The following is a 10,832-nucleotide window of genomic DNA, read 5'->3' as shown; positions in this document are numbered from 1 at the left end:
AGGCCAAATGTTATTAGGTGTGTTTAAAAGAAAACAAAAAAAAGGTGGTTCTGTGCTTAAATAAGTTCGGAAAATGCTGAGTTACACAAAGTTAAATAGTTTTTTTTTTTAATTGAAGAAGCTACTCATTAAAAAAAAAATACTAGCCAACATTTATTGCACAATGAGTCTCCAAGAGAGATTAAAGTATACAGCATTTTGCAAACGTATTTACCTGTGTCCCAGAAGAATATTTTTTTTCACAAAACACAATTTGGAATTGCTGTAGCAAACACATTCTGGCTAAAATGAGAAACAAGACAAAAATGCCACTGCCACCTTTATTATTTAGCACTGTTATGAAAATGTTTAACCCATGCAGTCAGAAACTATGTTATAAATTTTGAAAAGTAAAACATATAATTATAACATCATGGATGGGATTTCTCACCTGGAAAAACTCAAAAGGATCAAATGAATATCTCTAAAATTAATAGATTTCAATAAATTGCCAATTTAAAATAATCTATGCAAATAAATTCTTCTCCGATATAGCAAAAATGACCACATAGGTAACATATTAAAAGCTCCAATAAGCAGTATCAATGTGTTCCCTGTATGTCTGTATTACCTAGGAACATATTTATTACAAATTATATAGGATTTAAATAAAACTCTCTTGAAGGATATATAAAGTTTTTTAGAAACAAGGCAACATATGTTTCTGGAAAGCAATGCAATTCTGTAGTCCTCATAGTCATATAAATTTAAGAGAATCCCAACCAAATTAAATATATTTTTTGGGGAAGAATCTATTAACCGTAAAATTCATCTGGTAAAATAAACATGTCAGAATCATCAGAAAATTGTAAAAAATAAAAAAGATCAAGAGGAGGTCTCACATTAACAGATACAAAGTCCCATTTCTAACTCATCTACAGGCTGGTGTACTGGTGCCACAATGTTCAATGGAACTAAAGGGAATCCAAACACAGAATAAAGTATATACATGTATGACATTTCATATGTTGGGGGAAAAGATAAATATGTTAACAACTGGCTAACCTTTGGGGCAAAAAAGTTAGAATACCTAAATCCATACATCAAGATAATTCCAGACAGGACAAAACATTTTCTTAATGAAACCATATAAGTTAGAGAAATACAGGATAAGATTTATATAATCTTGGGGTGGGATAACCCTCCTAAACACGATCCTAGGGCCAAAAGGCAAAAAGAAAAAGATTTATCCATTTTTTAATTTTTTATTTTTTTTTAGTCATTTTTAATGCATTTTTCTCTGTGCACAAGAGAAATAACTGATGAAGTCAAAAGATACACTTTCCTTTATACATAGCAGTTAAAAGTAATGCAAACATCACATGACACTTTCAGTGAAAGTTACATTTCCAATTACAAATCAAAATGCATATTAGGGTCTCTTTATGGGAGAAGTTGAAAAGGAAGTCTTAGGTAAAAAGCACTTTCCTGGCATTACTACACTGATCCTTCGGGCTGCACAAAGATTAAGGTCATATACAGTCAATCTGCAAATGTTGACACAATGTTACACTGTAAATTTTCTGTACAATTAAATGTATACTTAGAGATACCAGGATAAACATTTCTACTATATTTTAACTGAACTTGCCTAGCCAACATTTTCACTGAGAAGTTTATCAAAGATGCTGTAAGATTCTACAAAACTGTGAGACATACCTAGCTCCAGAAACATTTCTTGTATTCTTTCTCATTTTGGTTACACATATTACACTCAGATTCTACTGTAATATTTTTAGATGTACAGTGCCAACTGTGCTTACTGTACTGTATACAAATATAGCAAAAAAGATCAATGAATGGTATAAATCTTACAGCATTTTGCTAGCAAAAATACATGCCAAAGTCACAATAAGCAATATCGTACCACAAATTAGAGAGCTTCAAATAATTTGCTTCTGTTTTTAATATCTTCATTCTACATTAAATTACTATCATAGGCTAATGTTTAAAAATGCAAATAAATTGGACATCTGTAGGACAACACTTGTTCACCCAACTGTGAAGGCTGATACTTGTTTCCAAAAATCACAATAAATGCAGAATAAAGAGAAGTGTTTGCATGCAACACTTTTGAGTGAAACAGCATTGATTCCCACCATTCAAATCGGATAAGGAAGGAAACTAAAGGAAATAAGGAAGGAAGGAAACAAAGAGGGAGGAAGGGGGAGACAAGACGAAGGGAAGGAAAGAAAAATAAGCAAAGGAGAAAGGGAGTGAGGGAAGTAGGAAAGAGGGACTCCATCTTAAAATGCATCATATTAGACTGATAACTAGACAGATTTAAAAGAATCAAAATGAAAGTAAAGAACGATTTTGTGTGTGTGTTTAAAGATTTAAGAGCCATTATCAAAAATAAGATACATTTTTTTTCCAGGTACAGAAATGTGATTACGATGGCTGGGAGCCCAGCAGCCTTTCAATGGCTGCATTGATGTCGCCTCCTGTTGCTATTAGGGCCTGCAAGTTTGCTTCACGGTTTAAGAACCCCATTGCGTTGAGCTGTTCCAGTTGTTGCTGAAATCTGACTTCTGGATTCGGCAGCTGTGGAGCATTTGCTCCAGCCAGAGCCTGCACCATTTGCTGAATGAACTGCTGGTTGGGTCCAGATTCTGATGTAGGACTCGTGCTTTCACTGGGTGCAGCGCTGGACACAGTAGGCCCAGTGGGGCCACCAGAGCCGGTGGAGCCAGGGGGGCCTGCAGGGCCAGTGGGTCCTATGGGCCCAATGGGGCCTATGGGGGTAAAAGGGACTATAGGGCCTATGGGGCCTAAGGGGGTGACTGGGCCTACAGGGCCTATAGCGGTTCCCAGCACCCCCACCCCCACACCTGGAGTGAAGCTTGGAATCAGGCCAGGTGCTTCAGTGGCTAATGTCTGTAGCCCCTGCTGGATCTGCATTAAAGCCTGCATTGCTCTTGGGTTTGACATGGCTGACAGTGTGTCTGGATTCTGCATCTGCTGCAGGAAGGCTGGGAGCTGTGGCCGCATCTGCTCCTGCAGCTGAGGATTTGCAGTAAACAGCGGGCTATTCAGCATCATCTGTGCAGCCAAATCTGGATTCTGGCTCAGCGACTGCATCATGCTTCTCATGTAGGGCGCCGACAGCATATTCTGAATCAGCTGGGGGTTTTCAGTTATCTGTTGCAGCAGGCTCTGCATGCCTGGGGTACTAAAGATGCTGGCGACATAATTAGCGGCAGCAACCGTGTTCCCAGTAGCATTGCTGGAACTATTGCCAGAACCACTACCAGTGCTCGTGGTCGTGCTGGTAGTTGCAGAACTCTGGGTAGCTGGCGGTGGTGCCCATGGATTGGGTAGTGGATCGCGATTTTCTGTGCGGGAAGGCTGCGTACCTTCCCCAGAGGAGGAACTACTCCCCACGGAGGCAAATGGATTACCCCCAAACTGCTCTTGTGCGGCATTCAGCATCGGCTCTTGAATGTCAGTGTACATGCGCCGTAAAGCATTATAGCCACCTGGGATGCTTTCTAGATTGCTAAGAGCCAGGTCTTGATTTCTCATCATCTCTTGCATCATGGCTGGATTCCTGGCAATTTCGAGTGTCTGCCTCATTATATCTGGGTTGTTGAGCAGGTGACTGATTTCTGGGTTTCTCTGAATCAATTGCTGCATCTGTGGATTAGCCATAATGAGCTGCCTCATCAGATCGGGATTCGAAAGCATGCTCTGAACAAAGGGATTTTCCATGATCTGGATCATCATCTCAGGGCTGGCCATGAGCTGCTGCTGCATCTGGCTCTGGAGCTCAGAGAAGTTGGTAGAGCTCAAGCCCAGGCTGCTAAGGCCTGCAAGTCCTCCCAGGCTCCCCAACCCAAACGGGTTGCTATTTGTGGAAATAGGTGTGGAGTTACTCCTGGGAGTCGACGCCGAGGTAGCGTTAGTTCCCGCGGCATTGCTAGGCTGCGTGGACTGGCCCTGAGGTCGGTTCTGGCTTTTGATGACAAGGTGAACAGTCAGCCCATCATGGATGCCATGCTGGATCAAGGTATCTTGATCTTTTAAGATTTTTCCGGCAAAAATCAGCACGAGCTGATCGGTTTGGGATTTGAAGCGTTTCGAAATCGCTTCCTTAAACTGCTGAACCGAGCTGTTCTCGGGCACCGCGAACTCCTCTTTCTCTTTGGGAGTCTTCACAGTGACTTTGATGATTTTAGGCTCAGCCTGGGCAGCAGCCGAGCCTTGGGCCGCAGCAGGGCCGCGGGAGGGGCGCGGGGGGCCGCTGCTCTCGCCATTCTCAGCCATGGCGGCCGCGGTGACGCAGGCGGGCAGGGAAGGCGCGGGCGGGCGAAAGAGAGAGAGCGAGGGAAGGAGGAAGGAAGGAGGCGCCGCCGCAGCGGGCTGGGCCGGGTCGGGCGGGGAGCGCGGAGCACGGTACCTCTCTGATGAAGACTGCGGTTCCCTGGTCCTCCGATGGAGAAAGGCCTGGGCGTAGGCCGCGAGCTGAGGTCTCCGCGCTCCGGTCTCTGGGCCTCCTCCTCCGCCGCCTTGTGATCCGACCGCGCGCACTCCCAGCAACTCTGGCAGCCGCTCCGCCTGCTGCTCCCCGCCCCTTCCCCTCCCCCAGTTCGGCGCTCGCCTCCCCGCCCCCTCTGCTGACGCGGCGCCAGGCCTAGATTGATAGATTTGGCTCGGTCAAAATTAAAAACTTCTGCACTGAAAAGAAAAAAAGGGAGAGAGCGAAACAAAGGGAGAGAGAGAGAAGAGAACAGAACAGTACAGAGCAGGCGAGGCAGAGAGGGTGGGACGGAGAGAAGGAGGCGGTAGAGAGTCAGCTTCTGTAAACCACATTAAAAGACCAATGGAGAATGTATATTAGCAATCTGTAAGGCAGTAAAAGGGTGAAAGCCTGAATCGAACCGATCCAGCATATAAGACGAAAAATGAATAATAAAGAACTCTGACAAAGCAAAAAGAAAGAGGAACACCCCCAATGGGGGAAGGGAAGAAGACAGCAGGAGCATGCATTTTACAAAAGGAGTGCAAATGGCCAATAGACATTTAAAAAAAGATGATTAATTTCACTAGCAATCAAAAAAAATTCAAGTTAAAACAATAAAATTCTACTTTTGGCTTATCATATTGGCAGGGAAAAAAAATAATGATAAACCTTCTTGTCGACAGGGACCCTAAAAAATGCACTCTCAGGCTAGTTGAAGTGTGAATTGTTACAACCATAGGGCAATTTGAAAATATATATCAGCATTTTGAATGTTTACACCTTTATTTAGAAATGCCTAACCTAGACAATTCGCCTAATAATCGTATGAGGATGCAAAACTATTTATGTATAAAATGTATATACATTGTAGCATTTAAAACGTTATTTAAATATATTAAATATCTGTTTACATAAGATTAGTCGAGCACATAATATTACCATACAAGAAAACATAGAGTGTCTTTAAAGGTATACATGAACTAAACTGTAGTTATAGGGAAATCACAGAGTATTTTCAATTTTGCCTTTGTATATTTCTGTACAGTTAAAAACTATATAAGAATGTATGTTCCAATATCAAAAATACAATATATTTTTATTTGAAAAGCAATTTTTGAACAGTTAGTTGTATATGTAAACCGTATGTGTAAAAAAATCTGAAAGGCTATACACAAATAAGTTAATGGCTGTTAGTACTGTTTGCTGAAATTATGAATAATTCTTATTTTCTACTTTCATAAGATTTTGAATTTTCTGATGATTTTTGTAAGTATGCACTACAGAAAGGTATTTTGGGGAAGAGTATGGGTAGAAATTGACAGGCACATAACAGTAGTGGCAAACATTGACATATTTACCTAATTTCATTACAGATTAAGTAAGAGCAATAAAGATGTAGCAATGCTGAGAAAGAGAACTTGAAAAATAGAAGAAATAATTTCAAATTTATCTATATATTTCTAACTCTAGGTTAAACCACACAAAAAATTATTCCCCCACCCCCACCCTCTACCAAGCAGCCACCAAAGAACCACTGATTTGAACATTTAACAGCATTTCAAACTCATTAGGTCACAAATACTTTAATAAATCTCAAGATAAGAAAAAAATATATATACAGGTATGTTATATCCATTGATGGAGAAATGGAATAATATAGTATGTTTAATATAATTAATAAAATACAGAGGTAAAAGAATGACTAGCTTTAAATATGTTAATATGTATAGATCTAAAAAGCTAAATTAATTAGTGTTAGGGTGGTGCAAAAGTAATTGCGGTTTTTGCCATTGAAAGTAATGAATTGTTACTATTATATAATGGTTTTTGCCATTGAAAGTAATGGCTAAAACCACAATTACTTTTGCACCAACCTAATACATGCCAAACAGCATTCTAATACATTCTTATGTATATTTGAAATATTCTTTTAGAAATATACCAAACTTGCACACATGAGGATGAAGAAATGGAACAGGATATAGGCTAGTGATTAAAGGGAACTTAAATATGTAAAAATGCTTTTTATCTTTAAAATGAAGGCAAGTATGGTAAAATATCAGCAACAGTTAATCATGGGTGGTGAGAATATGAAAATATTATAGGTAATCTTTAATTTCAATAGAATAAAGCTAGATATTAATAATCAAAGTATGAACAAAAAACCAATCATTTGATTATTAAAACAAAACTGAATAATTTTGGGACAAAGTGCAATGTTCTTATTAGAATAAATTTACCAAAATAATGATAATGAGAGCATGTACAGCAACAATAATGCTAGGAATTTTCTACGTGTGATCTGAGAACATTGTTAAGAATGCATGTTTCTAGGCCCCATGCCAAACCTACTGAAATAAGCAGTGCACTGGAAGCTGCATTTGTGTCAAGCTCCAGTTTAATATTATTTCATTTATTAAGTACTATGTGGATGAACTCAGAGTCAAATTTATACATTCAAAGATTTAAAATATCAAATAAAAGATTGAAAATAAGTGAAGTAGGCATTTGAATAAAGAAGACAACGGAAAATAAAAGGAGGGAAACGGGGTGACAGCTATAGAATGATAAAAGCAAATATTAATGAATTAACAAACAGAAAAAATAAAATTTGTTAAGTAAATCTAAGAAGATATTTGAAGAATCAAGTCAAATACACAAATCTTTATTAATTGGTGATTGTCTTGCCTGACAATTCCCCCACCAAAATACACATCAGAGGGGCAAAACCATACTCACCCTCTTAAAGAAACTTTCCACAAACACATTTCTTCGCATTCTCTTTCTTTACCTTAAAAATTATGTGATTTTTTTGACATTTTACTTCAAAATATATTACTGTTAATGTTTTAAGTTACAATGAAATAAAATTAACATTTTAGTAGTCGAACATACATATCCTCATTAGTGAAAAGCACAGCATTAATTAGCTGAAACAAAGAAAGCACACCAAGAAAAATATACAAACTAGTATTGTGTGAATAAAATTTAGTCACAGATGAAAGGGATTTTTTTTTTTTTTTTAGTAAAAAAGAAATGCGTTGTAAAAATATTGGCTAATGACAAAAAAAAAAAAAAAAAAAAAAAAAAAACACCTCAGTCCTGATGACTACATTTCTAGGAAGATAGATATGGTCAAAATACATTCCAGAAGTAGAAGATCTTAAACTATGTGAGAGACATGTAAGAAAATGAACAAGGCCAGGTGCAGTGGTTCATGCCTGTAATCCCAACACTTTGGGAGGCCGAGTCAGGCATATTCCTTGAGTCCAGGTTCAAGAACAGCCTGGGTAACATGGCAGGACCCCATCTCTACAATTTGTTTTTTTAAACTAGCTGAGCTTGATGGCTAGTGCCTGTAATCCAAGCTACATGGGAGGATGTGGGAAGATCACTTGAGCCTGGGAGGTGAAATTTGCAGTAAGCCTTCATCATGCCACCACACTCCAGCCTGGGTTACAAGAAAGTAAATAACTAGTTATTTTAAAAATCAGCTATTTTGTTCATAGTGGCTGCTAAGCTTATGGTTTTTACCCTCTCTCTTTACCAAATCCCACTGAAGTGACAGAAATGAGAAAAATAATAACCCCCTAACAGTTTTGAAAAGGTGGAAAGAGTGCCATCAATGAACTTTTAAGTTAAATATCAAAATAAATTCTAGATTAAAAAATGAAATCATAAAATTTGCAGAAATATGTTAGGGCAAATATTTACATAAGCTAGGCATGATGGTAACCTGATGAAAACAACAAAGAAAAATCATGAATGGAAAGATTAATAGATTTCATTAAATAAGAATTTTAAACTATATATCAACAATGTAATAAAAATTAAGCAGTTAAAGACAAACAAAAAAATGCAACATATATAACACATGAGATCTATCCATGACATACAGACATTTCTTACAAATTTTTAAAAAATGAACACTCCAAGGGAAAAATAGGCAAAGGATATTAACTAGTATCTTACAAAAGAAAAAAAAAAGTCAGAATGAAAAGAAAAAGGAAAGAAGAAAGGGAGAAAAGGAAGGAAAAAAATATGTTATCTTCTTTAAATAAAAAAATACAAATTAAAGTAACTGTGAAATACTTTTTGTCTATAAAATTTAAAAGACCAATATAATATCCAATTTTGACATAATAAAGACTGCCTAAGTTCAAATCCTGGTTCTATTACCTCTGATTGTAAACTGCATGACTTTGGCAAGTAACTTAACTTTTCTGTACTTCAGTATTCTTCATTTATAAAATGATGGACTATTTTGATAATCAAATAAATTAACATATTTTAAGCACCTACAAGTTTCCTGCTCATAGTATGCACTATGTAAGTATTATTATCATTAGTAGTAGTAGTACAGGAAAGAGGTAACTCATAATCTGCTGGGAATTAAGTTACTTGGTAGGTACAGCTTATTTAAACGGCAATTTGCTAATAAACACTAAAAGTTTAAGAAAATGTGCAGACAAGTTTACCGAGTAATCCTACTTTTAGGAATTTATCTGGAGGCAGTAATTCTTGCTCGTGGAGTCTCGAGATGATTATACTAAATGTGTTTTCTTCTTGCAGTGTAACTACAGAACCTAAGAGAAATCCCATGATTATTCCCTACTCCTGTTTTTGCATTTGGGGGCAAATAATAAAGTCAGAACTAGAGAAACAGTATTGTGGTATTGTAGCAAGAGATTAAACTGGAGCCAAACAGACCAGGATTTCAACTTCAACTTGGTCACCTACGGTTTTGTGACAGAGTAGTTCATTCATTTCACTGAACCTCAGTTTCTTCGTCAGCAAAAATGGGATTAATACACATACCCTTCAGGGTTGTAGTCACAGGCAGTAAGTACATGAGCCAGACAATAATTGCTCTGACACACACTCCTCTCTGAAAATAAAACAAATGAAATAAGTTTACCACTGGTAGGTTAAATTATGAAATGAAGAAACGAACAACAAAACAACACAAAAAACCTAGAAAAGATCAGAGCAGAGATACAGTCTAGCTGGCAGATATGTACTCTGTTCTGGAGATACATGTTCAAATTACATATCATTTTTGTTCTGACCCTATGCTCCCTATAATCTTCTAATAATTTTTCTTTTTCATCTAGATTGCCTATTAAGAATGTACAAGTCAGGCTATCTTGAATGCCCAGATATTCTAGTGTTAGATATCCACTTTAACCTCCAGGACATAAATTACAAATTGGCAATTCCTGGGCTGGCTTTGGCCTGCTGACACCTAAAACTTGGAAAATTTCCCCTACAAATTCAGATTTCAAACTTCTCTTTCAAAATTAAATGATCTGGCTACATTGGGCTCATACACTTGAGGGCTATAATTTGACTAGAGGTGAATATTGGCTGCCTTCTTTAGATAAGGGTTGTATTCTGATTTGCCAGTCTCCACCAGGTCCAGTTCATGTATTTCCTTATTTAGTTGCCCCATAAGCATTGGAATTTTTTATCTTTTAAGAAGGAGCTCAATAAGCTTTCTCCGCCTTCACTATATCTCCTGAAGAGTAGAAACACTGAAGCACTGAGGTGAATTGGAAAAGATCAAGAACATAATTGGGTCACTTTCTTAAAGAGTGGAATATTAGGCCGGGCATAGTGGCTCGCTCATTCCTGTAATCCCAGCACTTTGGGAGGCAGAAGCAGGAAGATGGCTTGAGACTCGGGGTTCAAGACCAGCCTGGCCAACACAGCGAGATTCTGTCTCAATAAATAAACAAATAAATAAACAAATTTAAACTTCAGTAAGCAGCAGGTGATCAGAAAAAAAGAATGGAATATTCACCCTTGGGGGCTATAAATATGTTTGTATTGTGGAAAACACTTTCTTCAAATGAAGATGAGGATGTTGACGGCAGATAATACTTTTTCTTGAGTTTAATCTTTCCATGACTCTTACCATCAGAATTATATGACTTTGAGTGATTTCCAGTTGAAAATTGGGAATAGAGAAAATATGAGATGGCAGTGAAAGTCTGCCTCACTGTGCTGTGTAGAATCAGGTTTTATGTTATAAACTGTGGCGTAAGTTGCATTTCATGAGTGCCTTTCAAAAGAATGTAGAAACACTAAATTCCTTTGAGATTTAAAAAATCAATAGAGGGAGAATTAAAATGAAAATAAGAGGTAAGAGAAAAAATGCTCAGGGATAATTAAAAATGAGTATTATAGAAGACCTGGCATAGAAAAAGAAGAATAGATGTTTTATCAGAAGGTAGAAATGAGTAGAATATCTGCTACTGTCAATCAACCTCATTCAAACCAGTAAGGTAGAAATAATAGACAAAATGGAAGTGTCAGAAGGTGAAATGAG

At 37.5% G+C, this 10,832-nt stretch overlaps 1 protein-coding gene across 3 annotated transcripts; it reads right to left on the bottom strand.

Annotated features, from left to right (window-relative positions):
* Positions 1–1,228: 1,228 nt before the first annotated feature.
* Positions 1,229–4,744, bottom strand: UBQLN2 (ubiquilin 2). Of its 3 annotated transcripts, XM_011973138.1 has the most exons (3): positions 3,086–4,744; positions 2,871–3,001; positions 1,229–2,774 (listed from the first exon to the last, which is right to left on the bottom strand). In XM_011973138.1, the coding sequence occupies exons 1-3, from the start codon at positions 4,303–4,305 to the stop codon at positions 2,431–2,433; spliced, it is 1,695 nt and encodes a 564-aa protein (XP_011828528.1). In that variant the 5' UTR covers positions 4,306–4,744; the 3' UTR covers positions 1,229–2,430. The 3 variants fall into 3 exon arrangements, with proteins under 3 accessions (XP_011828528.1, XP_011828527.1, XP_011828529.1); XM_011973137.1 differs by having other exon boundaries at positions 2,871–4,744; XM_011973139.1 differs by having other exon boundaries at positions 1,229–2,610; positions 2,947–4,744.
* Between the last annotated feature and the right edge of the window lie 6,088 nt (positions 4,745–10,832).

This window comes from Mandrillus leucophaeus, unplaced genomic scaffold, assembly GCF_000951045.1.
Source record: "Mandrillus leucophaeus isolate KB7577 unplaced genomic scaffold, Mleu.le_1.0 Scaffold1347, whole genome shotgun sequence".
In the NCBI taxonomy this organism is placed as follows: Eukaryota; Metazoa; Chordata; class Mammalia; order Primates; family Cercopithecidae; genus Mandrillus; species Mandrillus leucophaeus.
This window is presented reverse-complemented; position numbering and strand designations above follow the sequence as displayed.

Coding starts and splice junctions, on each gene's coding strand:
- UBQLN2 (XM_011973137.1), bottom strand. CDS start 4,305: ATGGCTGAGAATGGCGAGAGCAGCGGCCCCCCGCGCCCCTCCCGCGGC. Junction 2,775..2,870: donor GATTCCAAGCTTCACTCCAG/GTGTGGGGGTGG, acceptor TTACCCCCATAG/GCCCCATTGGGCCCATAGGA.